The sequence below is a fragment of the Ochotona curzoniae genome, unplaced genomic scaffold (assembly GCF_017591425.1).
Source record: "Ochotona curzoniae isolate NIBS_2020 unplaced genomic scaffold, NIBS_Ocur_1.0 scaffold_1037, whole genome shotgun sequence".
In the NCBI taxonomy this organism is placed as follows: domain Eukaryota; kingdom Metazoa; phylum Chordata; class Mammalia; order Lagomorpha; family Ochotonidae; genus Ochotona; species Ochotona curzoniae.
The window spans coordinates 9029371-9045129 of NW_024467083.1; the positions used below are offsets into that span (position 1 = coordinate 9029371).

The following is a 15759-nucleotide window of genomic DNA, read 5'->3' on the forward strand; positions in this document are numbered from 1 at the left end:
GATGAAAATCGACAAATTCTGGTCATCACCCAGCTATTTGAAAGAATTTATCTTGAAAACATTAAACATCTGGATGTTTCCAAATACTAAGATACTTGATATCCTGCAGAAAAACTACCCTGATGACTGGCTGGATTGTTCTACTTATCTGCTGCATATAAACCCACATTTGTACACATATATATTGCCTTTTATTTCAGAGACTAAATGTAATTTTAACATAGGTATAGGAGGAAGTCAGAGAAGAATCGACATTTAGGATTGCTTTATTGTAATTGATTTCCTTAATTCATCTTAGAGCAAACGAATGTCTTTTATTTTCCTTTCAGTACATAAGATGTAGTTGTCATTTCAACAGTTTATGTCAAGAATTTTAACTACGTTGGTTATCAAGCTCCAATTTACTAAGGCACACAGCAAAGCTGATTGTATATACTAACTATTCAGGTGCAATGTTGTACAAAATACTTCCTTCTCTTATTTTTAAAGTGTTGAGCTTCTCCCTAACCATATCCTTTTACACTCTCAAGGTAAAATGGCAAAATGGCAGCAGTTCTAATTTTTCATAAGATCATTTTGATGTTTATAGTGATGGCTTGTCCTGAGGATAATAATAAACACGAATTCCATGTTTTAGCTGTTGATTAGATCTACTGGCCGTTCCTTAGTCTCTAACACGCATTCTTATTTGAGTATAACCAAAGAAAAAAGACATTCTTGTTTAGGAAACAAGACAAACATTATCAGAAAGTAGAATATCTATTTTTGATATCCACTTAAAAAAGGATTAATGTTATTGTCAAAAATTACCACTTTAAAAACAATTCTACATAAGCAATGATTACCATTTGCTAGCTTTTTAAAATCAAAATTGCTTGCACTTCATATTATAAGAAAGCAATAAATGTCAAAAGTAAAAATAATTCCCCGAATGCTGGAAATTATAAAGCATAAGACAACAGACAATTCCACCAATACATATCAGCTTTTAAGCACTCTACCTTGAGGATTGCTCAGAACTGAACCAAAGGCACTGATGACCACGTCAGCTTTCAGACGGACTATCTGATCTTCATCCTCATGCCATTTTCCAGTTTCATCTTGCTCTGTCCGAACAAATTGCATGGCAACAATTCTTCCACCTTTTACTATCACTTTCCGTGGGGAAAGGAAAGGCAAAAATTCACATTTTTCTTCTTTAGCAAGCTCCATCTAAAACAGAACAGAGGAAAAAATCTAAAGAGAAATGTTTATGAATCCATTTTTAAAATATTAGGAATATAACTCAACTACACGTACTAAAGTTTAAATCAACAAGAAGGTTTTTCATTTACCAAAGCTGAGCTTCAGTTTCCAACCATGTGCATTTTGTAACTCACTGGTCCTGAAGTTCTTAAATTGGAAAGGAACATGGAAATCTATCCATCATGGCATCACAGGATATTTCTCACATTTTAAGCATCACATATACTGCAATTGGTAATGTGTCAGGTCTCAGACAGTAGGATTTTTTTTCTTTATTTTCTTTTATAAAAATTAATTAATCATTTATTTCATTATTCCATGATACAGTTGCATAGGCTCTGGGATTTCCTTTCCCCCACCTTGCCAGCTCCCTGCACCTTCGCTTCTCTAATTTCTACCATGTCGTTACAATAATATAATCCTTCACAATCAGTCATAAGTCCATCATTCTGCTATTTAAGTACATACTGACATTGTAATAATGGATAATAGCAGAGAGTACAGCATGCTACAGTCAAAATACATTCAACAGTTTCATTGGAGTCCATCGTTGATTTATAAGTAGAAATGCAAACTGCATCACATCGACATAACTGTAGCTGATAGTCTCTACTGCACAGTTAGTATACATCCCCTTAAATAAAAAAAGCCATAAAACCAAATCAACAGAGAGAAAAATAAAAAATACACAGCAATCTAATTTTAAATAACATGCTACTAAATGACCAATGTGGTGGTGAAGAAATGAAAAAATCCAAGACATTCCTGAAGCAAATGGCTATTGTGTGATCTACGAGTCAGTGAAGAAATTAATAAGAAAAACAAAAAATGGTCTTTGAATGAATTAAATAAAAAAACAAAAATAATCCAATGAATCTTTTAAATATACCTTGACAGTATTATATTGGATTTTTCCGTCTTTGCTTTGACCTTCAATGCCATTATATACTTAAGTAGCAGAATTCTAAAATTGTAACTTACTAAACAACAATACTACCGTGATAACATGAGGAGATGCTGTGGGAGAGGAAATAGGGAGGGAGGTGAGGTAGGAAGTAATCCCTATGCCTATACCTATACCAAACTATACCATAGAAAACAACAACAACAATATAAAAAGAAAAAATACAGAATATAATGTTTGTAGGGAAATTTGACATTTTGAGATTCAATAATGTTTATAACTACTGTATATATTCCCGAGAAACCGTGGTTTTCCTACATGCTACTTATTGAGTGCTTCGTTTAGTGGATGGTTAAGCTTGTGATTTTAAAAACTCAAAATATGTTAGTGCAAAAATTAAAAGAAAATGAGCAAAGAAGAAGAAAGTCTGGAAATGAAGTAGGCAGGAAGGATGAAAGGGGAAATTTTGAATTGTTCCTATATTTTTGAAATCCATGAATTTTGCTACTCTTATAAGTAAAAAAAAAAAAAGTAAAAATAGAGGAACAAATGGTATAAACACTTCCGTGGCAGAAAGGACCAGATGAATGTTTAGGAAACATTGGTATATTTTCATATATTAGCATGAAGTTAGTTTCTCTCTTATTTAGGACTGTTAGGGTTATTACTCATTAAAGCCTAAAAATTAGACTACAAAAAAATAGTCATAAGAGATTGCACTTTCATTATAAAATAACAGGTTAGCAGTATATGAACAATGGAAATGTGGGATATTCTGTATGGTAACAATACAAAACGGGTAAGGTCAGAGCTGTGGCACGGTGTAAAAAGCTATCATCTACTGTACAAGCATCTACTACATAAGCATCCACTGAGGGTGCCTATTGAAGTCTCACTGTTCCACTTCTAATCCAGTTCCCCACTAATGTGCCTGAGAAAGCAGATAATGGCCCAGGGCTTGGGTGCCTGCACAGCCTCACAGTTTACACAGGGAGATTACAGATGAGTATAATTCAATCAAACTTAAAGCTTGCTTTTAGCAGTTTTAGGATTTGTAACTTATATGTAAAATTAAGTGGTATATTATACCTCATAAGAAAAGGTGACATTTCTAAAGCAAAATCCAGTCTATGGAAGACACAAATAAATGCTGTCCATTCATAATTACATCTTCTGAATATACTCTTTTGCCTCCCTCATCAATTTTAACTAGTCCATACTCCTTAATATTGAGACTAATTTCAAGTAAAATGTGGTCCAAAAACAAAGATAAAAAAAAAGAATGGACAAAGATGAATCTTGGATCCAACTCTAATTTTCCAATACGTAAAAATGTCTCATTAAAACTGTTGCTTGGAAAATACTCAAAGTTCAAAATAAATGTGACTCCATCATGCAAGATATATTTTGTATATCAATTTTGTTGCATTTGTGTAATATAACACCTTACAATTTATCAATATAAACAAGCTTATTGAACTTCAAAAATGTCAAGTAATGCTAAATTATAGTGATAATGCCATACTTGATTGAATAACAATGCCAAATGCTTATGGTTTGAATAAATCAATGCATGATGTATTTATAAAAGTACTATTTTCCATGGAAGGCAAAAATAAAAAACTGAACTATGTTTCCACATAGTGGAAGTACTCCTCACAGATGTATTAATCTCATTCTACCTTTCTTGCATACTAACACTTAGACAAAATCTTTTATTACACATTAACAATTTGTTAGATTTCTTAAAAAATTGGCATTCAATTTTGAAACAAATTCAACCCTGTTAATAAATTCAAAACTTACATATATAAGCAAAAGATGATCCATGATTTGAACATACTTTACTGGTATTTTCACCATGATCTAGGCTTTTAAGTGACTAGAAATCATGCATACTTATAAAGCTACTGGATTTTAATGGATGCTCAACTCATATAATTTTCTAATGCAACAGGACAGATGAATTGAGTTCAGATGCTTAGCATTCCTGCCAAACCTCCAATAGCACAAGTCAAGCAGGATGAATACTGGTCCCCACAGAATTACTCCGGATTCCTGGCTATGAACTTTAGAATTAATTACTTTCTAAAATATGTAAAATTTGACTGTTGGGCTGCAGACATAAATCATACCACTTTTGGCTGTTTTGTTACCAAATAAGTATTTTTTTTCTATTTTACCTAAGAGAGGGGGAATATGAAAACAAACAGGAAGATATCATTTGAAAGTTAATATTCATCTGGGAAATCCTGCTACTGGGAAAAAAGGAACTCAGGTCATGATAAGATTTATCTTGGATATTGACTGTTAGAGGCAGAGAAAGACTGGGGAAGGGAAAGTGGGGGGAGGATAACACACACTAAATCACAGTTTGATGGAAAAAACAAGGTCAAGTGCTCACCAGTACAGTGTAGTAGCTACAGATTTCAAAGATATCCTGTATTATATATGGGTAACAGGCAGAGAAGAGAATCAAACTCCAAACATAAGGAAAAGATAGAGAAATGGGAATACTGATTACCTAATTTGATCAATTAACACAGTAAACCTGTGCTATATTATTATACTGTGTCCCATAAAAATTACAATATTACATAATAATAAACTGCTTTAAAGATTTATCATGGGAAATATAGAAATATCCAGAAATGAAAATACAGAGTAAGGGAATTCATATATGAAGTAAAATAAATCTTCTGAATTATTTGTAGAATATAAGAATTTACTTTTACCACTTAACAAGTCTAACAAGAATTACACAAGCAGATACGCTTTTAACTGCTTAACATGTAATTCATTTCAGTCCTCACACAGACGATGCACTGCAACAGCAATATATTACTAATTACAACTTTTTATCTTCAAACATTGGCTCCTTGTGTAGCCCAAAATCCATATTATCCTGAGCATCAATATGATTTTGCAGATAAAGCACCCAACCCTAGGCAATCTGTTGCTTCCTATCCTCACAAATCATGTGTGAAAAAAAATCACTGCCTTCCAACAGAAGAAAAACCAAGGCTCAGAGAAACCAAATATGTAATGAGGATGGCAAACCTTAGCTACAATCCTGACTTAGTTGAACCTGAGTCCAACACAGTCTTTATCATATCCAAGAATAGCAACTGCAGTGTATAGTATTGGAAATAGCAAGATGAATATTAGTTGTTTCATTTCTAACATGACAGAATGAAATAGGAAAGGATCTGCTCCATGTTTAAGCACTTGACTTAACAAAAGCTACCTTCTTTGAAAAAAAAAAAAAACCCCAAGTTTTCCAGTCTTCATGAATTCACAGGTACCATAAAAACCAAAAAGCACAAGAATCAAATGAAGGTCGTATCAACTGACTATCGTAAATGAGTTAACAAAGACTTCTCAATCCAAGAAAAGGTAAGTTATAACTAATGAGCTACTACTTTGAAAATAGCAGAGCTACAGAACATATTTTCTTCAAGTTATAAATGTGGGAAATTAGAATACAACGCAAATACGTAAAAGAGGTGCTTTCTGAAAGCTTACAGTAATTATATGAAGAAATTACACATTAATTTCAAGATTTTTAGCACCAAAATATTCATTTTTAAATTGAAATTAAATTTTAAATTTAAATTTTGAAGTGCTCTTTTTGTTTGTTTAATAGCACAATCCTTCACAGAACACTTGCAGTATGGGCATAATGTCTTACTGCACTTTTTATCCACAGTTCCTACAGTAAAATTAAAATAGTTAATAATCCAGAATGCTATCCAGGAAATGAACGTATACACCTGTCAACATTCCACAGGAAAGAATATCAACATAGAGCTGCATCTATCAAAATTATGAACACACAGTATTCCTTGAATAACATTTATTTTTTTAAACTCAAGATGAATAGAAAATTATGAGAGCTTAGGGACGTTAAAATTAACATGCAAAAACTAGGTTGCTTAGTCAATGCTTATAAGCACTCATCATAATGCAAGTCACATGAGGCTTGCAGAAGAACCGTTACCTGACAACATCATCCTATGTTGTGAGGTTGAAATTAAAAAGCAAAATCATTCTTGGTAGCAGCAGTAACACTACCACCAGAAAATGAAGATTTCTAACTACCTGCCATGGGTCTTCATATGCCTCCCTATTGAAATGAAATGGACTTCTGTGCTAAGTAAGTCACAAATGTTTGTGGTAATGCATTTTAGTACTTGGTACTTGGTACATAGTCATGATAACAAGCAAGTGTGTGATCTTAATGATTTCTACATTGATGGCACACATGCTTGTTTCTATCTCTTTAATGGAATATACTCTTATAAGAGACAAATGGTACAGCAAGCCAACACACTAACTTTTCTTGTGCTTATCCACAGCAGTAGTTATTCAAGGAATAATGTGGCAAGTATTAATTTCCATTTCTAAGATTCAATAAGTCAGATTGTCACTTTCTTCTCACATAATATAAAAGAAGTTTTTGAATCCTTTTTAGCTATGATTTTTACCTCTGTACTCAGAAAGACACATGGCTGATGTTGAGTGAAATAAAAATAGGGTGCCATGGCATGCAATAATGATAATCATCTTAATGATTAACTTTATGTAATGTGATGATTTGGTCTGATTACTATTACAGGCATCATACTGAAGAAATTATGAAACAACTTAATTTACTATAATTAAAAGCATGATGTCAACTCATTTTTAGATTGCATATATAGGCAAAGTAAGCATAGATTATAATGAGCAGAACTCAAAACGAGCATACATTAAATTCCGAAATAACTTCTAATATGCCACAGTTTGGAGAAGCAATATGAAGTAACAATGTTCTTCTTAAATAATATCCTTTAGTAGCAAGGCATTTAACAATTAATCAATTCTGTGAGAAAGCAAAAATCTCAAAATTACAATTTGGAATCTAAGTGATAATTATAAATAATGGCTTTCCATTTCATCACTGTCAAATTATTAGCTACACTAACAACATTCACAGATATTTATTTTTGATAATATTTATTAAGCACCTAGCATCACAAATGTTATGCTAGGTCTATAATCAACCAGTAATTTTACTTAGTATAATTTTTCAGACAAATATTTTTTCTTAATCAAACTTTAGTCAGTTTCTTGCACTTTCTAGGCCCATTTGTGTACTTTCCCATTAAGTCCTATGCTGACCTTATTGATTATAACATATCCACTCCAACACCCAATACTGGATAACCCTCATTAGTGGATCAGATTTCTCACTGCTCAATTAGTCACCCCCTAGGTGATGGCTGTCTTCAGCAATAATCAGCATTGTCAACAGAATTTAACCTTATCCCAGATGTTTGCTTTTGGTTTTTTGCCTTGTTTTGTTTTTAATTCTATTACCTCCACCTACTGCTTGGCTATGTTTCTACTTGACCTTAGTTTTGAGTACTCACTCAGGAAATATCAAGGAAAGATACCAAGGGTGTGGGGTCCTTGATATGAGTAAAGCTGAATTTTACAAGGAAGTGCACAGGTGGATCTAGTGCAGGCTTCTGGACCCTGAATAGAGTTTGGTCAGGCAAAAAAAAAAAAAATCTTTTTCTTATGTAAACACGATGAATTCTAATGACAAATACTGTTTCATACAGTGGTAATGTAGACAAGCTACGTTCAGCGTGGAAAAGTCTAACCCTGAAAAATAAGTAGAAATTAATCATTGGTGTAGAATCTAGTATCTATCTCCCTTTGGCAAGATAAGTGTGCACATGTAGTACATAAAACAGCTTATCTAAAGATGGAAGGAAGATACCAATCTTCTTGTAAACATGCAATCAAAAAACAAATCATTAGCATTTCCTAATGGAATATTCCTTACCCATGAAATACCCTTGACGGGCCAAACCTGTTAGTTTAACATTGCAATGGTAACTCAACCTGGAAACAAATTATGCAGTATAGGAGTCTTTACAGAGTCGTATAAACTGGTGATGTTTTATAAGTCAAACAGCATTTTTCTTCTGTAGCAGCAGTTTTGTTAAGGGTTTAAAAAGTATCTCAGTGCAAGCAAGTGGCCCTGCAATTCTTGTTCACAGGAAATTTGGGGTTTATTAGAATATTCAAAATTATCTATGAGGGTCATTGCAGATAATAGTTTTAACTCATGTGGGAATGATTTCACAATTTAATACTCTAGTTCTCTTATTCCCAGAGAGAAAGAAAGATACAAAACAGTGAATTCTGCTCATCTACAGTGGATCTCTAATTTATAAGTTTATTCTGCAAGTTTTCACTTTTTTGGCCAAAATTATTTGCTGAAAATGTAAGCGGAACATTCCTTTAGACCAGCTTAGTGATGCAGCTTCATCTACTGTCTTTACAACTCAAGCTCCACAAAATTGAAGAATATTAAATACAGAGATAGAGGTATTGAACTTTATCTCATCACTATCGAGTTACAAAACATGTAAATTCAATGTAAGGCATTGTATAGAAGCATGAATGGCTTTACATGGGTATCATGAAACATGTCTCTTTCAATAAGAAAATGCTTTAAACACTATTCATTTGTGATGGATGACATTTTCTGAAACTTGACTAGCTCCGATCATGCCTGGTCTTACACATCGTTACCATGCAACATTCAGCACACTGATTATCCTGCAGAATTAAGTTCTGCATAACTTGGTGCCTTGTAGTATCCTCTTGAGTTTTGAAATGCCTCCATCTACATATTCTGTACAAATTAAGATTCTCTAGATTTTTCTGTTACTTGCAAATCATCTCTGGTTGGAAAAAAGTCTTGTTCATTTTTCCATTTTATACTCACATTCATAGATCTCAATATTTTTGCACGGAAATAGCCATGATTTAATTCAATTTCCCATGAAATTTTGAAGTACCATCATATATTGCTTAGTCCCATTTCCTGTTTTTCAGTTCTCTCCAAGTTATAAGAGACCAGAGGTCAGGGCAGAATCATCTTTCTTCAGTCTACTTTGTAAAGTGATAGAATATAAATAGATTTTTTAAACCATTAAAAGGTGTTAGAAACTATTTTGAGTTAAATGTGTGTATTTGTGAAAAATTACATATTTTGAATATTTAATATTCATTTAAAGTCTCTCAATTAGATTTCAATATCATTAAAAATCCTGGCTTATTCAAAATTCTTACTGATCTACCTACTCTACCAAAGTAGAGTAAGCCAATCCAGTGAGGATTTTAGTTTGTGGAATAGATACAAAATAATAGCTACAATAAGGGTCAGCACCAAAAAGACAAACTCAATTAACAAAAACTAGGGAATCCTTCCATCCCAGACAAAATGATATTTGAAGCAGACTTTGAAGGTAAAATTCACCTTACTCAAAGAAAAAAGAAAAAAACACTCTTAAGAGGAATGATCATTCCTTGCTTTTATGTTAACAGCATGTATACACTTCATTCATCTTTCTCTTCTGAATGGTATATGCGTATGTTTTACAAATGTTAAAGTTTGGAGCTGGCACCATTGCACAGTGGGCTAAGACCCTGCCTGTAGCACTGACATCCCAAATGGACAATAGATCACGTAATGAATGCTTAGCTTCCACTTTCAGTTTCTCACTTAGGAGCAATCCAGGAAGCAAAGGTTCATGGCTGAACTCTCAGGGCCCGTAGCAGCTACATGGACTACCCACAATGAATCTGGAGAGTGACATCACCCTGCCAAAGTATCCTGAGGCCTTGTAAAGTAAAACAGAAAACGGAAGATCTCTCTTGCTGTTTCTTTCTCTCCCTGTCTCAAATTAGATGAATCAATAAATAAGAAAAGCAAAATTTGGTTACAGAAGTTTTCAAATGTGTGAAAAGAGAAGGGACCTACTGGTCATGTCACGTGAATGATTTATTTTGGTTTATGGTAAAGAGTACCAGAAGGATTCAATCAGAAAGCAAACTCTTTCATATAAGTATTGTTTCAGAGTTGCCATAATTCATAAAACAAAACAAAACAAACAAAAAAAAACATTTTTACTAAATAGACCATGTAGTCTGGTTTTGCTACCTTTATACTTCACATAATAAAATATGATTAATTTTTAACTTAGCCCTACTGCAACATGTAGAAACAGGAATGTCACAGTTAAATCAGTTACCATCGTGACAAAGGTGGGGAAGAAGCTAAGGGACATAGAGATCCAATAGAAGCACGGCGGTGTTAAAGATCCATTGTGTTGTGCCTGCTATTCTTTGTGTGTGGAACTGTGCTATTAAATTTTTTGTACCATTCTCTTCTCAGTAATAATTGATAAGAACTAGAAAGTCCTTCTTCAACCTTATCCTTTAAATTTATCAACCGAATTGGGTCTGTGGAGTCCTGACCTTCATACCTCCTTTTAGGGATTCCCAACTGCCTAAAGCATTATTGCAGTTCTATCTGATCTGTCAACAGCTTTTAATACCAGCATTTTGGGGGATTCTGTTATCCTGTGAAATTTAATCTCACCTATTTAAGCTTGCAGAAAGTACTGGAGGGAATTATTAACAGATTTTTCCCTCATCTTCTTAGAGGATAGTGCCGAGTGATTGGCTGGTTTCCCTAAGGACCCATGGTGGAGAAGCACTAGTTTGTCAGTAGCATCCTATTTAGCATGTGTGTGAGGCCACGAGGGAGCCTGGAAGACATTTAGAATCCGAATTACATCAATATGCTGATGATGCCCTTCGTTTCATCAAACCTATATTCTTTAGCATTAATGCTTTCTTAACTAAGAAGGAAAGTGCCTCCAACAGCACACGGCTCACAGCTCTAATTAGACAGCTAGAAACTATGTGCAGGATGCAGTATAGCAGTGGACCAGCAGCCTCAGAGCAACCTCAGGGAACTTGTTAAAAATGCAAATTCTCAGGCCCACCCAGACCTACTGAGTCATGAATCCTGAGAATAAGGTCCAGCAGTCTGTGCTTAACAAGCCGTGCAGGTAGTATAACTGTATACTGAACTTCAGCAACTTCTACGTGAGTGACAAGTGATGTGTTTGTCATTGAGGACCCTGTATAGTGTTTTCCTGTGCTTTTTGGGACTAAAATATATTATTCTGGCTTACTAATCATGCAATACACATAAACCCAATTCCACGATAAATGTAACTGGCTTCTCTAATATTTAATATTTGTCATTGAAGGAAAAAGTGGCCATTATATTGCTCAGTAATTCTCTCCCCTGAATACTGGGAATCAGATTACAGCATTAGATGTATTAGTGCTGACATGCTGAACAACATGGCATTTTACTTATAGAAAAAATAATATTATGCCCCAAATTTGCCAAATCCCAGGATTTTTAAACAATACTTATACATTTATCTCAGGATAATTTCCACCTTTTCTGTTCCTCAATTTTCACTGACTTAAAAAAAAATCAATGAGGATGAAATATGTGTACATTGGAAGTAAAAAGCCCTGGAGAAATCAGAAATACACAAAACTGAGGCACAATATTAGATTTTCATATTAGTATAAATGTGTGCTAGAACATAATCTCTCAAAACAAGTATCTTCATATAATTTGAACCTCCGTTTCACAGTTTTCCAATTATGTGACTATTAACACTGCAATATCTTGACATTTTTTAGATATACATAAAAGCAACTAATGACTATGACAGATCAATATTGAACTTCTCCAAACAATGGAGGGCTTCAACTTAAAAATACATATATAAGCACTGGTCAGTGATCCAAACTTGGAATCCTCATGCATTGCAACAATATACTACCAGAACTTTCCAAAAGCTTCCTACTGTCCCAGCAGTAGACAACTGTCTAGGTTGCCTGTACCTAGGCAAGTGTTATACAACTAGGAGAATGACAGTCAGGAGTTAATGGGCATTCTGAGTCTGGTAAATGCTAAATTCGTATTAAGAGTATCTGTATACCAGTATGTCAGCATTGTGCCACAACAGCCCCTAGGTGGCAAGGCAGGGGGGCGGTGGGAGGGCTGCAGGTTGCCCAGGGAACAGAGTTTGGGAATGTATTCCAGTGGAAGCAGCTTAGGGAATGCTTGACAACAGTGATGTGAATTCCATTGTCTTCTATGGACCAGGCCACTGCACTTGCAGGTAGGTGAGGTAGCTGAGGTGCAGCAGTTTAAAGAGGGTAAAAAGAGGGCACATCTGAGTCAGGCCAACGCCACCCTCCTACATGAGACATGGGCTACAATAAATAGCATCATCACTTGTCTGCTGGTGTATATAAAAGCTAGGGCTGGGGGACATGCCTGGCTGGCCTAGGCTGTGGCACACACCCGCAAGTATTGCAGCAGGGAGATGGGCCACAGTACCAACCAGAATACTGGAGAAGTGGTTCTGGGAACAGATTCTGAAAGGGAATTGTGGGCTCATCTCTGTGGGACTGCAGCACCAGCTGCCTGTTTGCAGCAGAGAGCTGGGAGTGGTGACTGGTTGAACCAGGCTAGACCACAAAGTCACCTGACACTCATGAGAGCTGGTGCTGGGAGGAGGATGGGCCAAGCCAGGCTGTAGCATCTGTCAGCACATGCAAAGGCTAGGACTGACAGCAGAACATGCCAAGCAGGGTTGTGGCAAATGTCAACATGCAGGAGATCTGAGGCTGGGTGCTGGCCTGGCAGGGGAACTTGGGTAATTGAAACTCCCCTGCTAGGCCACAGATCCTGATGGGGAGCATAATAACTGGGGTTGAGGGCGGGCATGACAGGCAGGGCTGCAGCACTGTCAGCATTTCTGTGGGCCAGGTCTGGGGACAGCAGCACCCACTGGAACATACAAGATACAGGACAGAATGCGAGCTTCACACGGCTGGTCTAGGCTGCAACACACTCCAACAAGAGCTGAGACTGTAATTGAGCCATACCAGGATAAGTTGAAGCACCCAAAAGTACTCATAAAATCTGGGGGTGGGAACAGGCTTGGTAGAGGAACTCTGCTAAGATGCAGCTCCCATTAGTGAGTGCAAGATCTGGGACTGGGGGCAGGTTGGTCAAGATGTGGGCCAGGTTTGATGAGGCTGCCATACCTTCTGGCATGCATGAGCACTATAACTATGTGGGCCACCTAGGCCAGGCTGCAACACCCGAAGCAAGTGTCACCGCTGGGTGCAAGTCAAGTCAGGCCGGACCACAGTGCCCTCTTGCAGATGCAACACTCAGTCTGGGAGCAGGCCTGATAAGAGAACTATGGTCATTCCCCTGCTGGGCTACAGCTCCTAAAATTTATCATGAGCCAGAGCTAGGGGTGGGCCAAACTGGTCAAGGTAGTAGCAACCATCAGCATACATGTGGGTTGAGTCTGGGGGCAGAGTGGGTTGAGCCAAGTAGCAGCACCCATGGGTGTGCACAAGAGCCAGATGGGATTCAGGACAGACTGGGCTACACTGTAGCATATGCTGAAACATGTGAAAAACACGACTGGCAGCGATCCTGGTGAGAATTTTGGGGAACCAGGCCACAGCTCCTACTGGTATGTGTGAGAAATGGGCCTGTGGAGGGATGGGCTAGGTTAGGCACCCATCAGTTTGCACGAAAGATGGAGCTAGGGACAGAACTGACCTGTCAGCTGCATCCACTAGTATGTGCATTAGCTGAACCCGACCCTGCACTTGCTGACACACACAAGAGTCAAGTCTGAAGTCACCCCAGGTGATGTTTCTTGGGAGACTACCCGACTAGATGGCTAGACTCGAACCCCAGCATCAGGAAAAAATCATAACATATATGATATGATCTTACAGTGTATATATTGGGTCCTGGATCCTATGCAGTAGACAGCATGTCCAGACGCACATGTGGCACATGACAGGTTGGGGAGCTAAGGGGACAACCCTACCTGGGTTGAGGTTCCCACCAAAGGGCATGTGGGCTGGAATGGGGGCTGCGTTCTGAACGGGACACTGTTGTAGTCTCCCTTGGCACAAATGTGGACTGGGATTGGATGCACCGAACTGGGCCGGACCCCGACTCCCCCTGGTGTTCTGGAGGACCAGGGTAGATGTGGGATGGACTAGGTAAGGTCTCAACTCCTACTGAGCCATGTGTGAGCCATATGTGAGTATGAACGAGCCATGGCTGGGCTGAAACATCCAACAGCAAGAACCAGAATGGGTTGAAGGCTAGTCAAGAAAAGCCACTGTTCCTGCTAGGACAGGAGGTGGACTCAGTAGTGCTAGCTCATGGACCCACTGGTATGCGTGAAATCTGGCACTTGGTGGGGTTCTGATCAAAGAGCCTGGGCAACTCCTCTGGCAGGACACAGACCCTGCAGGTAAGCGCAAGAAGCATGAAAGGAAACAGCCCAAAACAGACCATGGAAACTATCCCAGTGGTATACATTTGGCATGGATCAGAGGCAGACCAGGCTAAATAAGTTCATGTCATCCACTGGCAAATCCGAACACCAGAACAGAGTGTGGGTTGAGCCAGGTTCGGTCGCAACAAAAGCAGTACACAATACGGAATGCCAAGGTGAGGTTGCCTGTGCCAGATGTGACCGCAGCACCCAACAGTACATGTGAGAACCAGGAAGGGAGGGGGCAGAGCTAGCAGAGGGAATAAGGGTGGTTCCCTTACTGCACAGCTGCTCCCACTGGAGAGCATGAGCTGGGTTGGGGGCAGACCAGACTAAGCAGGGTTACAAGCAGACTAAGCAGTGTTGACTTGAGGACCTCATGTGAATAGATCAGGGAAAAGCCAGGCTGGGCTGATTGATCCAACTGGTCCAAACAAAACTAGAATGGGTGAGGGTTGTTTGGGCTTAGTCACAGCATCAGCTGGCAGAAGCTGGCACTAGGGGTTAATTCTGTCAAGTAAAACCACAGAACCACCTGGATAGTGCATAATCCAGGAGTGGGAGTGGCCTGGGAGGGAAATAGTGGGCTCATTCCTCTACCACCCCCACGGAAGGGCACAAAAACTAGGACAGGGGCTGGGGTGGCTAGACAGAGAGACACTCAACAACATCCGTGAGGGCTGGATAGTTGAGCTGCTTAAATGAAACTAGGCTTTAACACCCATTGACATGTATGAGAGCAGAACAGGATATGAGACATACTGGACTAGTCTGCTGCACATACTGGCAAACCAGAGTAGGGGGCAGGCCTGGTGGGGGTTATTGTGGGTTGCTCCAACTAGGCTGCAGCTCACACTGGTTTGTGTGAAGGCCGAGTATGTGCTGGGCAGAACCAGGCTGGACTGAGAGGCACCCATTGGTTCCAGTGGAAGACAGGGCTGGAAGCAGAGCCGCCCCAGCAATTGCAACCACCAGCTGATCAGGGCAATGGACTGTGCCGGGCCCTGTACTTGCTAACGCATACAAGAACCTGGTCTGGGAACACCTCAGACAAAGTTTCTTTGGGGATCTCCCCAGTCGAACTGCCAGACTCAGAACCCTAACCATGAAGAGACAGAGGACAGAACAAGTCAATCAACCACCTCAGCTATATGTTGGCAGTGAAAAACTTGGCAAATGGAGACTCTATGATGGACTGTGTCAATTAGTGGATTCTTAAAGGACCTCATCATGCTTGGAGTGGCGAGACTGGCAGCAATTCAGAACTGTTGAACTATCAAAATCATTTGAGCAGGACCCTCAGATCATGCCCCACATCGGGGACCTGGGGTGGCTGGGAGACTGGGT

General features: G+C 38.3%; 1 protein-coding gene across 1 annotated transcript in view; it reads right to left on the reverse strand.

The window, feature by feature from the left end:
* DPYD (dihydropyrimidine dehydrogenase) overlaps window positions 1–15759 on the reverse strand; it is an 808753-nt gene that overhangs the window by 442017 nt on the left and 350977 nt on the right. The window contains exon 11 of the mRNA XM_040999080.1: window positions 1002–1212. Within this exon, the coding sequence (XP_040855014.1) occupies window positions 1002–1212 (211 nt within the window). The remainder of the gene's footprint in view (window positions 1–1001; window positions 1213–15759) is intronic.